Consider the following 17782-nt stretch of genomic DNA (forward strand, 5'->3'; position numbering starts at 1 on the left):
AAGAACTTACAATGTTTTGTGCAAATCTCTCGCCAATTTGAGGAGGCATATCAAATCTATCAAAAAATCTAACTTCCAATATCAAGTGGGTTGATGCTACCTTCTTATAAACCTCAAGGCTAAAAAAGTGTATTGCTCCCTTACCCAAACTCATTGTATTCATGAACATGTGAATAGGAAATAGAATCCAAATCTAAGTGACGATTTATGTATTGCAGCCTTAAGTCAAAATTGAGCCTAAGAAGAACTATTGTAAATGACAGTTTCTAATTCAAAAACTTATTATTAGCCCCTCTCATGTGCATCATGTACTTTTTGGTGCATTAAAATGTTGCATACATATCTTTTTTCAATGTCAATATACTATTGTAATTTGGCCTCTCTTTTTATTGGCAACATTAACAAATGGAATGGTACACATAAAGTGTGTTCTTCTAAAATCCTTATGGATTTTGCTAAGGGGTTAAGTGAAAAGCGTAATGTCTTCTAATTGGTCTGGTCTATTAATGTTCTTTGGTGTTTTTTCTTGTGGAAGAAAAGGAAAGAGCACATATATGAAGGGAAAGATAGGGTTCTTTCTTACTCTACTTGTAGATTCACTGTACTTTTGATTGTGGAAGGATCTTGATAAAGTAGACAAGAAGTTTCAAAAGTACCTTGACTTCCAAAACACCTGTTACAAGGGGCATGAGTATTAAGGCAAGATGAAGCAATATAAGATCTAGGATGGACACACCATAATTTTGACAATTCCAAATGGGAGAGAAATCATCCTCCCCTTAGGCAAGCTTTTGATTCATTTCATATCAAAAGAGACTAATGAAAGATGAAGGCAAGGGAAAAGCTAATGAAGATAGGGGAGGTCAAGATGATAAAAAAGATTAGCACCATTTTTATTATGATGAAGCTTGAAACTATACTTCCTCCATATTACTAGTTGTTTTTTATTAAGAAAAACAGGTTTTGAAGGGTGCCTGAAACCCTGTACACAGCTTGGGATTTTCAATAAGCACAGAACCAAAGATGGAACCGGCTATCCTCCAAGAAAAGAGGTACCCATGGTGACAACCTATCACCAACAAAAAGGAGCCAGAGAATCCAACAATGGGCTCCATCACCTAAAACCAGGCATAGCAAGGGAGCTCACGATTTTCCCTTTGATTTTGAGATTCCTTTGCCCGACCTGAGAATCAAATCTAGTGGAGGAAGAGAAGGCTTAGATTTCTTTCTTTTTACTGCAATCCATCCCTCCTCCACTCTTGCTTCCTCACCAAGCCAATCCCCAGAAGAAGTAGAGAGGAGGCCAGGGGAAGCAGAAGCACCCAATAGAACAATCTCCTTGGGAGGAACCGAAGAAGACAGGCCCCCATCAGGGCCAGGAAAAGCAGCCAAATCAGGGACAAGAGAAGGGACAAGATCCAAACCCGAAGGCTAGGCATCTAGAGCATCCAATGTCCCCAAAGAAGTGTCAGCCTAAGGAGAACCAGCCACAGGGGAAGAGCCATCCTCAGGATCAAACCCAAGGGAAGAGCCATCCTCAGGATCCAGACCTAAAGGTCAGTCATCCACAACATCCAATGTCCCCGAAGAAGCGACAACCTGAGGAGAACCAATCACAGAGGAAGAGCCATCTTCAGGATCAGACTCAAGGGAAGAGCCATCCTCAAGATCAGACTTGTGCACCGTATAGTGCTCAGAGGAGGCCCCATGCCACCAAGAAGGAGGACGCCTCAGCTTGTTCTTCACAGAAAAGCAACGAGCAGCCAAGTGACCAATCATATGACACTTCTTGCAGTGAAAGGGGATACTTTCGTAATCCAGTATTTGAGTCCAGGAGCCTCGCGAAGAGGCCAAATAGATACGCTCAAGGAGGCCCTTTGAGACATCCAACTCAACAAGAATTCGTGCACATGTCAAATGGAGAATATCAGAAGTAGTCGAGTCCACAAACCAAAAAATTTCCAATAGCATTCCCCACAAATTCCAAAACAGAGTCAAGCCAGAGATGCATAGGGAGATTTGGAAGCCTAACCCAAATAGGAACCTTATTGAAGGACTCCGTCACCAGGTCAAAGTCCATATTGCATAGTTTGGCCATGAGAGGGAAACAACCTTGCCATGAGAAAGAACCAAACAGAATAGACTTCCTATCCTCAGCAGATGCAAACTTGACAATGAAGAAACCTCTAGCAATCAGGAAGATCTGAACACCATTGACTAAGATTAGTTCCCAATGCTTGGAGATCCAAGCATGAAGAATAGAAAGAGAGGGCCAAAAGCCTTGGAATCGAAAAATAGCTGCTAAGGCAGAGAACTCCTCTATCGTAGCAAAAATTTCATTATCGATATCTTGGTCTAAAACAATGAACGAGAAGGCCCGAAAGAGAGACCCACAGTAGGAGGAGCGTCGTGCAATCCGACCTCAAAAGCGGCCACATCAACATATGAGGAAGCCCAACCCCACAGACTAGCAGAGGAAGGCACTAGGCAGGGCCGAAGTAGCATTGACCAACAAGGGAGGAAGACGGACGCCATCAGGAGGAAGGGAACCCTTCCCCCCAACGGCACCATCCACCGCAACAGACACTAAAGGCAGCGGAGGGAAATCATCGTCAGCAAACACATATGCAAAAGCGAGAGCCAAGGATGGATCCATAGATGCGCGCGCGACGGCAGCCTTGGATGACAGGGCAGTGGCAGAGGAAGGCCCGAGAATAGGCGTAGACAGGAGCAGAACAAGCCCTGGAGCCGCATGTCTAGTCACAGGAGATCGTGTGAGCGGGAGCAAAGATCGCGTGAGCGGGAGCAAAGATCGCGTGAGCGGGAGCAGCATATTCAAAAATTTATATCACTAGTTGTTATTATAGTGTGATGTTAATGATATCTATGATATATACTCTTGAACTTATAGTAGTACTTGTTTTAACTGCTTACTGTTGCTTTGAGATTTTTGATGTGGCCTAGTTTGGGCATATTGTAAGTGGCCAAGTTGGCTACTAGATTCCCAACTAATCCATAATGTGTCCTAGTTTGGGCATATTGTAAGTGACTAGCTTGGCTACTAGATTTTAGACCAATCCATACTTTGATGCTTTATTAGTAATCAATAATCAATTTTCAAGAAAAAAATATTCTATAAATTAAAGGTATTGGTGTAATATACTGCAACGAAAACTTAACAACCTTTCTTTAAAGTAAAGAAAACCAAGTACTGCAAGTCTCCTTTAGTTAAGCCTAGGTTTTATTTTGAAGTAATGAAAGAAACTACAAACAATACAAGCCTTAACTCCACCTAATGCTTCTTGACAAAGTTTGGACTTAAACCTTCCTAAATTTGTTCTAGTCATCCTTCCATGAGTTTTATTTATTACTCAAAGGCATCTTTGATTTTAAGGTCCATCTTTTTCTTGGTCCTAGTATATTGTTGGCATTGTCTTTCTTGATGTACAAGATTTTGGGACCTTTTCAAAACACTGTGTCAATTCATTACTCTGGTAGAGAATGCTTATCTAATCAAAAAACATTGATAACACGTAATCTCATAGAGAAATTGTCGAGGTTGAAAAGCTTCAAAGATATCCACTCAAATCAAATCAATGCTCTTTTATATTATAGTGCAAAGCTTAACTCCATTCTTATCTTATTTGTGACCAAATGTAATTATATTTTTCCTGCATGTATTAATTTGCAAACAAAACAAAAATACATTCAAGCATGCCAACACAACTAATAATGAAATGCCGCAAAAATCTAGACATGCTATAAAACTATTAGTTGGTCATTTAATCTCTAAATCACTTCACCATCTTATTTTTGTATTGTATTCTATAGCTTGAAATGGTGATTATTCTATATATATATATATATATATATATATATATATATATATATATATATATATATATATAAAGAGAGAGAGAGAGATTTGCACTTCATGTAAAGAATGTCAAAGAAAGGAAAAATAATTTATAAAAAAAACACACCAGAAACTTGTAAAGAATATTCAAAAACTAAATCTGCAGATTATATATAAATATTTAAATTTAAAATAAACAGTAGTTATTTATTGTAAAAATATTTGAAAACCAGCATTATACAATATATTTAAAACCAGAATCCTCTAGAAATGAAAAACTACGAGATGAACCCTTCATAATTAATTATATTATTATTTAACAATCATCAGGATAAAATATATATTTAAAACTATAATCCTCAGGAAATGACAGGGAATAGGAGATGAATTTTAGTTATTATGCAGATGAATACATTTTAATTGCACAAAATGACCCTTATTATTCTGTTTCATATTCATTCCTCTTCGGGGTCTCATAAGGAAATTTAAGCATAAAAGGGAGCTTGTAAAATTCAACGGACAAAAAAAATTACAAGCCTACGTGTATCGATTATTTTCATTCCAAATTCAATGTAATTTATGTGATATACTTTTAAAACTTCAAGTCTTCTCATTTTCGAGGGATGTTTATGGGAAACGTGGGTATCGCAAAGAAACTTCATCTCAAGTCTGCTAATGTCCGGAGACTTGTCCACACGTATCTCCATGATGGGAATGTTTTTCATGTACCAGGGGTCAAGTTACATGTCAATTACTGTTCTATTAATTGCAAAATATTATTATTACTTTTCCATGTATACATTCTGTGTTGCACCAGCTCATATAGTAATTATTAATGTTCTATATCTGCATTATTCAATACATTCTAATATAATTGAATAGGAGCACGCAAAAGCTTTTCTTTGTTTCGATCAATCAGTGGTCACAGGAAATTGTGATAGTAAAAAGCTAGGTCATTCCTGGTCACATGTCACATGACTTTTTTAATTTCTAGAAGTCGGTTATTTAGTTTTCCAACCGCTGCACATTTACTTTCACCATTTTAAATTCCTGTACATGTTAAGTATTCATGAATGCTTAAAAGTAATGTGAGACTGTAGCTACTTATCAATGCAAAGACTCCGTTTCACCTAGCACAAACTCTTTGAACAGTATTCCTTCACACATCCACCTAGCACAAAGGTTAAAGGACATTGAGTCAATTAGGCTTTGCTGAAAGAGCCAAAACATCACTTACAAGATTGCAAATAAGGCAAGATTTACTGGGTAATACTGATAATAAATTTAGCTGTATGCAACAATGAACTCTTGGGGAAATAGTTGGCTGCAACTGCCTAAATTTCATTTGTTGATTTTCTATTCTAAATCTTACATATACCGACTATACAAACCTAAGAAGCTTGTAACTGCCTAAATGGTTTTGAAAACGGAAATTGAGGTCTGGCAAAATTGCAGAAGGTACATTTATATAAAAAGAATAATTGAAATTTCAAAAAAAAAATCAGAAACTACTTCAGCATGGAACAAAAGAATATTACACAACAAGACGTGTTCAATAGAAAATGCAGTCTTCAGTCCTCTTCGTTTTGATTTTCCTCTTTGTAAAGCTTGATCATATCATCTATTCGCATAATTGTTATAGCAGCCTCAGTCGCAAACTGCAAACAAATAAAAATTAGTTAAAACCATGGGTGACAAATCTTAAACAATTGTATTTTCCCTAAAATCTCTTATATCACTTACAAAATCACAAACCTGTATGATTTTAACTTTACTCATGGCTGGTTCAAGGACGCCTGCTTCAAGATTGTTTCTCACTTGTCCTTTTATAAGATCAAGTCCCATGCTGCAAATCAATCATCAAAAAAGATATGAGGAAGAAACTCACAAATGATTTAAATGCCTTGAAAATTTAAAGATAAAGGATGGCATTAAAGAATCCTGGCATTTTTCTCTGTGAAATCAAGTAATTTTAAGTAAAAGTCTGCAGGCATCAAAACTTCAGGCTTTTGAGAAAACTCACAAAATTAGTTTGACACACTTTTCCAAATATTATACTAATTTAAATGTGGTCCACTTTAAATATCTACCCAAATTTTATTTGAAAATACACCAAATCTACACAGTATACCAAAAAAGGTTTATAAATAATTGCATTTAAATTAATGAATATTATTTATTTTCAACAAGCATATTTGTTAGCAATAAATGTTCTTATCATAAGACTGATTCCCTCAAGTTACACCAGATTTGTAGTGCCTCGCGTGTTTGCAGTCTAAACCTTGTTATATTTTGATTCGAGCAATTCCTGATATTCTTGTTATGGTTCATTTGAGATGAACTGAGGGTTGGATGTTATACTTTGATTTCAGTATCATGGATGCTATACTGCTATGTTGTTCAGTTTATCATATTTGCATGCTGATGCCATTCTTTGATTATCTAATATTTGGACATATCTCTGATTATGTTATGTAATGGATTTTATGCTAAAGATATTTACTTCCTTCTTACTTCATTATGTTTTATGCGAATGTGAGTGATGTAAGTGGATTATATCAATATCATTGAGTAAATGGTTAAATTAGGTATTTAATGCATTTATTGCTTCGGCTCTGATATTATATGCAATTGCACTTGATCATGTGTTTTAGTGTGCAAGATTTATATCCCTAGTAGTGGCACATGGAGTTAGTAATTCAACTGTTCATATTTTACCAATGTCATCCTTGTATGGTCGACGTATCCTTAATTAAATATTTAATTAAACCTTTTGGTGATTATTAAATCCGAACTCATTTGCATTATGTGATTAGACTAGTGAGCATGTCTATGCGAATTTCGCATTGTCGCGAAGTTGTTAAGGCCTTCTGTAATTTTGGTTTCAAGGTTTTAGGGCTTTAAATTTTATTGAATTTAATTTCTAGCAGCTTTGCCATAGATGAATTCCTATTACTAGGAATAGTCTATTTTCGTTTGGGTCGATTCGGAGTCTAACTAGTCTAACTGGCTATTTGCCCTAATCAATTATTCACTCGAAAAGTGAATAAGTTTTGAAAGAGGAATTTAATTCCTCACTTCTCACTTTTGCAATTTAGAAAATTGAGATCTTTTTCTAATTTCCTTTCCTGAAGGATTGGTTTTTTATTCGTTGTGAGAGCTACAAGCGTGGGATCCTTGCGAGGACAGACTCGTTGGATCCAGCTCAGGGAGACCTTGATTTGCTATCATTTTCGGCTATATCTGCGGATTATGTATTTTACCTGGCTGTTTTCCGTTTTAGCCCTTTTGGCTGTCAAGCAGGGCTTTCTCGTTTTCATGTTTCAGCTTCGTTTCTAGTATTGCTTCTAGTAGTTGTTGGTTTGGAGGCCGAGAACTAGTGTTCCCCTCCGTTTCTGTCGGTTGGTTCTTCCCGATTGGTCAGGTATGAACGTTTTCCCAATTTTCAGGATGAGGGTTTGGAGATTCACACCGTTATGCTAGCCGTTTTTGCACAAAATGTTTGAACCCAAATTTTATTAGATTTTTGAGGCTTTTGTGCCCAAAGAACAAATGGGTTTTTATTTTGGATTTTTCCAATTTTTGAGATTTTTACCTCATTTTGCGTGCCACCCTATTCTCTCGAGTTTTCTTGGCATGATGTTGGTCGTACACCTAGATCATCCATTTGGATGTCAGTCAAACCATGGTTGCACTTTTGTTGTTGCATTGGGATGTGTGTCGCATCCGTCCTCATGTATTGTTTTCGATTGAGTGATATTTTTGCTTGTGTTCTCATCCAGCCTTAGTTCTATGATCTTTGTGATGGTGGTGCACCACACACGAGCACATGCGAACGTGCATTTGTCAGGTGACTTACGAGACCCAAACTCCTAGTTGTATTTCAATGGAGTCATGTTCATTGGGGTTGGGTTGGGAATATGCATGCCTATGGGCACTCAATGTGTGATGAGTATGGGTATGTAGGGTAGGCAGTGGAGGGGCTTCTCTCGCAGCCTTGGTGACTATTTCCCAAAGGGCTGGCATGAAGAAGTTCTAAACAAGTGAAAACTAATTAATTTACTCGGTAATAAAATTAAGATTATAAAATGAGATGCATGTTCGATTTATCCGAGGGCGAGTGTCTTACAGTTTGATTCCGAGAACACTCAGCAATGGCCTCCAAGGGAGTACCTTGAGAGTGTTTCTGCACTAGTGCAATGGCCTCCAAGGGAGTTCCTTGAGAGCATTTCCGCACTAGGTTAGCTTGGGAGTCCCAAGCGTATTACTCTCCACTATAGCCCCTACATAGTTACCCATAGAGTGTCTAACCAAGACCTATAGTACTTGCATTTTCTAATGTTCTTGGTTTCAATCATCATTACTGTATGGCATGAGTGTTAGTCATGGACTTTTTCTTTATGTGTTTGTGGTTAAATCATTATCTCCATCAGCACAGCGGGAGTGGACCTATAGGTTTCACGTAGTTGGGAGGCGTAGCTACCTATACCATTGGTAGGGACTAGTGTACAAAGACGGTCTATTGTCCTAGTGCAATTGTTGTTGAATGTTTTCACTTGGTACTTCGGGTTCTAGAGTATGCTTTCTTGTGATTCATGCTTTCATTGGAATGCTTGTATATCATCTTGTAGATGATGTTAGTTATTGACGTATTTCCTCTTTATGACGTTAGCATATGATTAGATGATGTTCTCTGCTTAGGAGTATCTATTGCTTTTGGTTTAGCATGTTAAATTTCCGTTCTTATGATGTTATTACGCTTTAGTAGTGACACCCTTATAAGACAACTCCGACTATCTAGTTGGTAGTTTGGGATGTTGCACGTGGGGGATGGCTAGGGCCTTCAAGGTCTCATGATGCTATTACGGTTGGGAAGAACCACACACTTAGTTTGGTTGTTTTAGTTCATTGCAATGTTGTTTCTATACACTACGATGTTACTTCCAAAACATTCTTTTACTGCTTTGTTTCAGATGGTGGTTGTAGTTTCCGTCTTGCAGTTTAGTGTTCAAGTGTCTATGCCTCGATTTGTAGATCTGGTACCCCCCGATGTGGAGGAAATTCATTTCTTAGTTTTTTATCTTTATGTTTTTTGGCTTGCTATTTTGGATCCTCGTGCGATATTGCACTTTCTCGCACGAGAATGCAAAAGTTCGCGCGGTGTGTTGGGTTTCCTTGCGCAGCTCTTGGTACTTCCTCGCGCAAAACCCCACACCAATTATGGGTGTTTTGGCTGCTGGGCCAAATACTTCCTTGTGCCGTTTGGTGCATTTCCTCACGCAAAAGGCAACTTCTCACATAGCGTGTTGTACTTCCTCGCACGAGAATTCTATTTGTTGCTGTCCTCACGCAAAAAATAGGGGGCATCTCTGCTGGTTTCCAGGAAATGCAATTTGGTGTTTTAAGTACCCTTTGGTTTGCTTAATTTTCCATGCTAGGACAAACTTCAGATTCTTTTTTCTGTGTCATCTTTGGTTTTTGGTCTTCATTCTTTTGTTTGTGTGTGTCAGCTTGGTAGTGGCATTTGGAGATTTGTTAGTTGCTGGGATTGTGGTTAAGTCTTCCGTTGCGATCTTTGTGATCCTCATTTGTTGAGTGTTGTGTACATCCATACTCGTTAGAAAAAAACTTTATCTTACCTTGTATTGAATCCTTGTTCCAAGGATCTCCGAGCGGGGCATTACAAGATTTCTTGTTAGTTTATTAGATTCTTGAATGTGTTATCAATTTTAATAAATAACCATCCACATATATTAGTAAAAACTAGTATTGAAAGTTCAAAACACGATCCCAAGCAAACAAATTCTTAAATTTTCAATGTTGAATGGCATCTAACAGCTATACTTCAATAATGCCTATTGCACATAGGGACGGAGATAATAATTATTAAAAACAACCAAAACTTCCGTCATACTTTGAAAGGTGTTGTTTGTCAGCCTTTGTTTGAGCACTATGATGGTAGGCACGAAGTTTGGCAACAAGCTCTGTAGCATCTTTTGCAGCATTGACTGCAAGAACCTGCAATACAAAAAAAAATTGTATTTGTATAAAATGACTAACATCAACTAAAATTTAAGATTAAAAGCACGTTTCAGAGAAAGCAGTTATGCAGCAACCTTTGGTATGATTAAAAGAGATTGTGCAAACTCTGCGATAGCAAGTTGTTCTCGAGAACCCAAAGTAGTTGCCAAATTCTCCAAGTATACAGATAAAGCTGCTTCAACAGCACCACCACCAGCAACCACCTGTTGAGAAAAAAATAATACAGCCAAATAATATAAGAAAGGCTTCTGAAACCAAAGAATGGAAGATAAAGATGTATCAAAAGAGAGAAATTAAAAAGATAGAAAACACCAGAAAGAACCTATAGATACTAAAAATGCAGGAATCATACAGTATTAGACTCCAGAGTTCTCTTCACAATAGACAATGCATCATGTATAGATCGTTCCATTTCATCCAACATATAGTCATTAGCACCTCTTAGAATTATGGAAACCTGATTCATCAAATGAGTATCCTCAGAATTAGTCAGTCTAAGGAACTGTTTCACACCCCTAAGAATAAACCAAGGAATAGAAACATCTTCAGCATTCAGCATCATATATAATTTTACACACCGCCCTTGAACTTTTTGGTCCCTTAATCAAAATGGCATCATCATCAGCAATGCGCTCTTCTACAACCTCATCCGCAGAACCAAGGAATGATGGATCAAATGTTTCACCACCTTCCATATCAGCAAATGTCAGGACCTAGACAACCAATATTCACCAATAAGCAAAAACATACATTGACAAGAAAAACATCTATAATTACTTTCATGGATAAATTTTCAAAAATATACTGAAGTGGAATCTTGAAAATGGAGTAGAAAATCTTAGGTTTACTACAGTACTACTACTATAAAACAATTCCAGAAAATTGGATAACTTCAATCATTCCAATCATGGTAGCAGTTTTATTATTTTAATGATCATCTATGTTGCAAGTCAAAATGTTTGAAATTCAAAACTGCTCTCATCAATGTTAGAAGAATATAGCAATATTAAGGAATGAACTACTGAACAATAAAAACAATGTTGCAATTGCAACAGTGATTGGATACTATAACTAATTTATTGACTTGACTGTTTAACTTGATGCTCAGTATATTTCTGACCTTCAGGTCATAAGTAGTTCATATCCAAGAACCAATCAGCACAAGTTCACAAATGTTTACCATACAGGGTAAAACAGTTTATTAATGCATTCAGACAATAGACAAAAGCACGTAACACAGTAGTATTCATTTTATTATTTGCATGTATACAGAAGATGCTACAATATTCGATATGATTGATGCCAAAGTCAATTCCGGACGGTGTACATATACCTTCCCGAAGGGGTGACTCAACCGTCACGCGCTCTTTCGGATACTATTCTACCCGTCGGCTACAATATAGATTTATCAACAACATCACTCCCCCCAAAATAAAAGTTGTCTCCAGACGACAATTAACAAACCGGAATACATTAACTAACTAACTATAACAAGATAGATCTGTTTTCGTCACACCACTTTCACATTCGTTCTGTGCCTGCACCAAACTGGTCTCCAAAACACGTTGCATCTATAGCCTCTAATAACACAATACTATCACCTTAGCCAATCTGACCTTGATAGCCACCCGTGCCGCATTCTTTGCTTCCAACTCTTAGGTACACTGAGCCAAGTATCGCTCTACTGCCTCCAACTGGATGATCTGCTCCTCCCGAGCTCTTTATGCATCCACCAAGACAACCCTATGTCCAACACCTACTCCGAATGCCTCAAAGTGTAGCATCCTTCTCGAAAGGCTTGCTCCAGTGCTCTCTCCACCTCTGACACGCAGACACTCTATGCCTGCAGCAACTCCAAGTCTCATCAACTGGTCACACTTCCCACGACTGATAACTGGACTGACTGGGGGTCTAGGGGGCATCGCCAAGACCAAATTAGCACTCTCAAACCCACAAAAAAAGTCCATGGAACACACCATTTTTGTGATTTTCTTCCAATCCCACACTCTTTCTACCAACTGCTTATGTTTTCTTCATTACCTGTTTATGTCTATCCCTCCAGTACCATACGTTTTCCATTCTCAACTGTTTTGGTCTATTGTCGTTTTTTTTTTGTTTTTTTTTAGAACCTACTATCACCCTTCTTTTGTGTTTACTAGTGTACTGCAATCTGCTTCCCTTCAAGTACGGTGATCTCAGACTTTTGTGCTGTATAACTAACTATGCCTGTGTCGTACGGTGTACAACTACACCATTCACTGCCTCTAGTTCTTTGTACGGTCACCACAGAGTATGACTAATCAGTACTTGTGTTACTCATTAGTGTTGTACGATCTACTTCCTATTGCCTCCTTTCTCTGTCTCCCTTTCCGTACAGTGTATCATGTACCGCCTGTGGAATTTCTATTCTTTTATTTAGCTGTACAATTGATCAGTTGTCATCTCCTATACAGGGCCGTATAGTCCATGTGCTTTCCTTAAGGTTGTACGATGTGTTAACTTGTGCTCTCCTTGAGTTTGTACCTTCCTTAGGCCGTACGGTTACTACTTCCTTATGAATGTCGTACGGTGGTTTACCAAGGTTATGATGTGAGATCGTATAGTTATTCCCTTTTCTCCCTATCGTACGATGATTTACTACTGCCGTACGATGTTCCTGTCCCTCTTTCGCTATTGCAGTACGGTCTTTACCAATAGCCGCTAGTGTTCCATCCTTGTTACTTCTATATGGACTGTATGGTATAGTTTTTCATGGCTTTTTGTTGCTCCTCAATGCTCCATATGGTACCTTCTTCCTCTCATTGTGTCTGTACGGTCATACGGTCTTCCAGATGTTTACTGCTCAAAATACTCTCTGTTCAACACTTTTTATAGTCTTCCTTTTTTCCTGGTAGTCGTACGGTATCTATCGTACAGTGATGGATTCCTTGGTTTTCTAGCTGTACCGTACAGAAATGATTCCTTTGACTAATTTTCTCCTGTTTATATCTTATTACGTCTATCAACTTAAAAATAAAAAGATTTTATTTTACACTTAATTTACATATATACACTGATATTTTTTTATTTTATTTTTTTACTATCTCTCAGTTGCTCGTCCACGGAGGTGTGTTATTTCTTTCATGATAGACTTTCAACTTCAACCCATTCACTGAACCGACTACTTTCTTCCCGTCGAGCATCCATAATTTTATTGCTATGTTATCGCCCACTTCACGGATTTATTATGGCCCGAACCACTTTATTTTAAATTTCTTGGTCTGATCTCATTGCACTCATTATACTTCAGCGCTAGTTGTCCCGATTGAAATTTGTTCAACTTCAAGTACCTGTCGTGCCATGCCTTTTGTCTATTCTGTGTAACCTTCCTGGCCCATTATGCCTACAATTGTCGCTCATCAAGTTTATTTAAATTATACCATTCCTCACTCTGACTTTCCATATCTCCAAGCTTGTTTTCGATCGCAATCCTCGAACTTCGTACCATGAATTTCGTCAACTGCCACACCTCGTCGTCAATAATTGTATTCTTGATTTTAGAACCTTCACTCTGTATTGCTGAAGTTTTTATTAAGTCTTTCCTCTTCGTTTCCTGTGCAGAGAGTGCAATGTGTTTCCCTTGCTACCAGTACCTTTCTACTAAATCAGTGGTGCGACATAACATTTTCTTTCTACGCGGTCCATTAATTGTGTACCATACGGTGGAATCTTTCCTTCTGTTGGATTCACACGGTATGTTCTTCCCTTCAGCTTCAACCATAACCGCCTTTCCTTCTTCCACTTTTTTGTATTCCTTTGGACATTCATTTTCCTCTTCTTTCTCACCTTCATCGACCCTTAACATATTACAACTCAGAAAGAGCTCGTAATCCTCCATCTGCCAGTGGAATAGACCGTTTACTGAATCCAGATCGTCGTCCTTCGATCCACCTTCCAAGCATAGGACTTCTTCCTCATCCGGTTCCATTTGCTTCTTACGTTCGTCCTCTCCTTCTGAATCAGACGATCCGGTTTCTTCTCCAACCATTTGTGTGTGTAAATCAATAATAAATCTCCGTCCTCTGCTCTCCATTGATAGTGTATTCTTCTTCCAGTCATGTTTAACCTTTGCTTGTACGAGCCATCCTCGTCCAAGAATGGTGTCATATCCCCTTCTTTTTAGCGGGATGACTACAAAGTCAAGTAGGAATGGTTGTGTTCCAATCGTTACTGGTTGTGACATCAGGTTCCCTATAGGCTTAATGCCATGTTGGTCTGCAGTTAGCAATTGGAACGTAGGTGGCCACATTGTCGGCTGTCCCAACTTCTTCCAGGTATCTTCTAGTAGGACATTTACCCCCGAACCTCCGTCCACAATTGTGTCTAAGAAGATTGTTCCCAATATACACATTTCTAAGACCGTTGGATGCCTTCTTGATGTGAGGGCTAGCAGCATTGGATCTGTTGCGCTTGTTCTGCTTCCCTTCTCCTTCCTATGTTCTTTTGGTAGTTTAGCAGCCAGAGCCATGTTTATGAGTCTCGTTCGTAGTTGGGCTCTTGTGAGGATCAGATCATTTAATTTTACTGGCACTTCAGTTTGTAATATCTGCCTTATAATATTATGTTCTACGTAGTTCCTCATTGAGGTACCCGCAGTGTCCCCCTTCTCCGTTTGTGATTTCTCTGTCTGCATCCCCTTCTCAATTTCTGCCCATGCTTCTTCCAGTCTCTTCTTCTTCCGTCGGGTCTGGGTACAACTTTGCCTGTTTACGTGTAATTTCCAAGACTTCCTCTTCATCCATTCCCAATTCGATGCTGATCAAATTCACTCCTGATTTCAATTTTGGGCACTTGGCATCTTCATGGTCTCCAAGACCACACCATCTGCATAACAACTGTGGTGTTTTCGTCGTTGTACAGTTTCGTGCAAAGTGGCCCCACAAGTTGCATGCCCGACATTGAACCATCGGTCGACCATTCGCATCATACTAAATCCGACTACGGTCCCCATTATTATTGTTATTATTGTTATTATTATTGTTATTATTGTTGTTGTTGGTGTTGTTGTTTTGTTCCCTTCTGTTGTTTCTGTACCCACCCGAGGTGGCACTGTCATTGTTTGTGTTTCCGTTCCCTCCTAACATGGATGCTTCCTATGTCAGGAGCACTTGTTGATGCCCTTTTGTTTTCATATTGAACAAGCATTCCTTTGTGGAATGTCCTGCAATTTGGCAGTTATCACAGAACTGTTTCTTCAGACAGGATCCCTTAGTGTGACCTTTTGTCTTGCATTTTGTGCACCATAGCTCGTTTTCTTTGGTCTGGCTATTCTTTTTCTGCATATTCTTAAACTCTTTCATCATCCTGATCATATCCTTCTAGAGAGCTCAGACCTTCTTACTGCCCTTTTCATCACTACTGCTATTCTCAAAAGAGGATTCATCCGAGTCGGATGATCTGTTTTTCTTCTTTTTCTTTGTTTTCTGTTCACTCTCTAAGTTCATCACTCGATTGTACGCTTCAGTGTACGACAATGGCGATACAATATTCATTTTCCTTTTTAACTCCGAGCGTAGTCCTTCTATGAAACATCTCTTTTTCAGCTCGTCTACTAGTTTACTTTCCATTTTATTTACTAATTCTTTTAGTTTTCTAGCATATACACAGACTGTTTCATTTCTTCCTTGTTTTGTGGTGTAGATTTCTGCTACTATCTCGTTGTCATCGCATAGCAGGTGAAACTCTGTAATAAATTCCTTCTCTATGTTTTCCCATGTGGTTAGCTTTGTCGGATCGGTGTCAAAAAACCAATGGATTGCTACACCTCGTAAAGTGGCTGGAAATTGCCTTGCCCATTCGTCATGATCATTTTCTCCATTCGTTGTCCAAATCATTTCGCAAGTTTTGCAGTGTCTGATTGGGTCAACCGTGCCATCATTGTCGAACTTTGGTAACTTTTCCTTTGGACCAGCCATTGGTACCCTTTCTTTCTTTCGTTGTGCGCTGTTGTCAGTATCCATGTTGTTCTGTACTCTCGTACCACTCTAAACACCCGCATTACTGACACCTACATTCTCGAGTGGCATGAAGGCTTCCTCAAGGACTTGGTTGTTTCGACCAAATTGTATTTGCTCATCAGGTGTATCAAGGACGAAGAGTTCACCCCACGCTCGTGTTCCTTCAACACTCTAAGCCGTGTTGGTCCTTTCCCTTCCTTCTGGATTTCCCCTTGGCGTAACACCAGTTTGCCAATGCTTCCTTTGTTCCTTCGATCACCCCTCTCCTTTCTCGGGCTTCTTTTATCAACCTCTCCCTTAATCAACTTGGCGATTGCACTCCATTCATCAATGCTCCCGCGGTACCGTGGTCACCTCCTATGACACCACTGTCATACCCTTCGACGAGTTCTTGGAGTTTGTGCCTCCAGTCGCTTTGCTATGTGCAGTTTAATATTTCCCGTGCCACACATATGCTGTCGTCTTCTAGATTCTTATTTCTATCTTTATCCAATGTGTTCGGCATTCATAGCACCTAGTCCTTATAGGCAACGGCGCCAAATGTTTACCGTACAGGGTAAACAGTTTATTTAATGCATTCAGACAATAGAGAAGAACATGTAACACAGAAGTATTCCTTTTATTATTTGCATGTATATAGAAGATACTACAATATTCGATATGATTGATGCCGAAGTCAATTCTGGACGGTGTACATATACCTTCCCGAAGGGGTGACTCAACCATCACGTGCCCTTTCGGATACTATTCTACCTGTTGGCTACAGTATAGATTTACCAACAACAACAAACACCCTAATTGTATCTACAACCACAAAAGAAAACATTTGAATCATATTGTAGAAATGTTTAAGATTGTGGCATGTAAAACGTTTGGTCCTTTCACCCTAAGAGATCGCAATTTGTTAAGGCACTGAGTACACAGATATGTTTGACATGTGTAGAAGACCCGCATCAGCATTGCTATATTGTTCACAACTTGACTGTTGGTGCTATTTTGAGATTTGTCTGCATATTAGACTATATTAAAAGGCAATTACAATTCATGAATTAAGATAAACAAATGAACATATATTTAACAAAAATAATTGGGTATGCCTCAAAATCATGACAACATATGATCCCATTCAACATGATCAGCCCAATCTTTCTTTTCGTTTTCAAGACCAAAATCTAATATCATACATATGATGAAAAGAGACCAGAAATATTTCAGAAAGAAACATTGCATTCAAGTTAATAGGTGTTATTACACAAGTAATTGATAAAATATTGGATGATATAAGGAATGAGCAAGATGCTCACATATAGCTTACAAAGACAATGTTTCTATTGCAAAAAATAATGTTGTTATTAGAAACAATCTAATAACAAAAAAATAAAAAAAATGTTAGAAACATTCTAATGTTTACTAGACTTGCAATATTTACCATTAGAATAACAATAAACAAGATATTATTCTGATACCCTCCCTTAATGCTCAATCTGTCAACTACACCAAGGAGTCCCCCAAACTTAACAAAGTTCTCTAGTAGAAAAGACTTGTTGAGAATATCAACAGTCTAGTCCTCCACTATAGGAAGACTAGATTTTGGAGAGTTTGAGCACCCCTTGATTGTCACAAAGGAGAGGTGAAGGGCTTGCTTGAGACATTTGGATGTCTAAAAGTATCCTTCGAAGCCAAACTGCCTCACAAGCTCCTTTGACTGTTTTCTCGATTCAGCTTCTATCAAGGTAAGAGATATTATTTGTTGCTTCTTGTCAGTACAAGTGATAGCACCTATGCCCAAACTGAATACATACCCAATAGTGTTCTGTTTGCAATCAACAAAGCCTCCCGAACCAAATTTGTATACCCAATGAGTCTCGGACCTTTGGTTCATCCATAG

The 17782-nt window shown here is 38.4% G+C and overlaps 1 protein-coding gene across 2 annotated transcripts in view; it reads right to left on the reverse strand.

The window, feature by feature from the left end:
* Positions 1 to 4737: 4737 nt before the first annotated feature.
* LOC149552547 (T-complex protein 1 subunit alpha) overlaps positions 4738 to 17782 on the reverse strand; it is a 95341-nt gene continuing 82296 nt past the window's right edge. The window contains exons 12-18 of one of the 2 annotated variants that reach the window (XM_089788120.1): positions 10477 to 10611; positions 10251 to 10355; positions 9973 to 10101; positions 9771 to 9874; positions 5612 to 5702; positions 5395 to 5514; positions 4738 to 5027 (exon numbers count right to left, since the gene is read on the reverse strand). In XM_089788120.1, the coding sequence (XP_089644246.1) occupies positions 5428 to 5514; positions 5612 to 5702; positions 9771 to 9874; positions 9973 to 10101; positions 10251 to 10355; positions 10477 to 10611 (651 nt within the window). In that variant the 3' untranslated portion in view covers positions 4738 to 5027; positions 5395 to 5427. Of the gene's footprint in view, positions 5028 to 5104; positions 5515 to 5611; positions 5703 to 9770; positions 9875 to 9972; positions 10102 to 10250; positions 10356 to 10476; positions 10612 to 17782 lie in introns of those variants that run through there. The other variant, XM_089788121.1, reaches the window with a different exon arrangement.

The sequence above is a fragment of the Cupressus sempervirens genome, chromosome 6 (assembly GCF_028749045.1).
Source record: "Cupressus sempervirens isolate cs-2001-9-10 chromosome 6, ASM2874904v1, whole genome shotgun sequence".
Classification (NCBI taxonomy): Eukaryota; Viridiplantae; Streptophyta; class Pinopsida; order Cupressales; family Cupressaceae; genus Cupressus; species Cupressus sempervirens.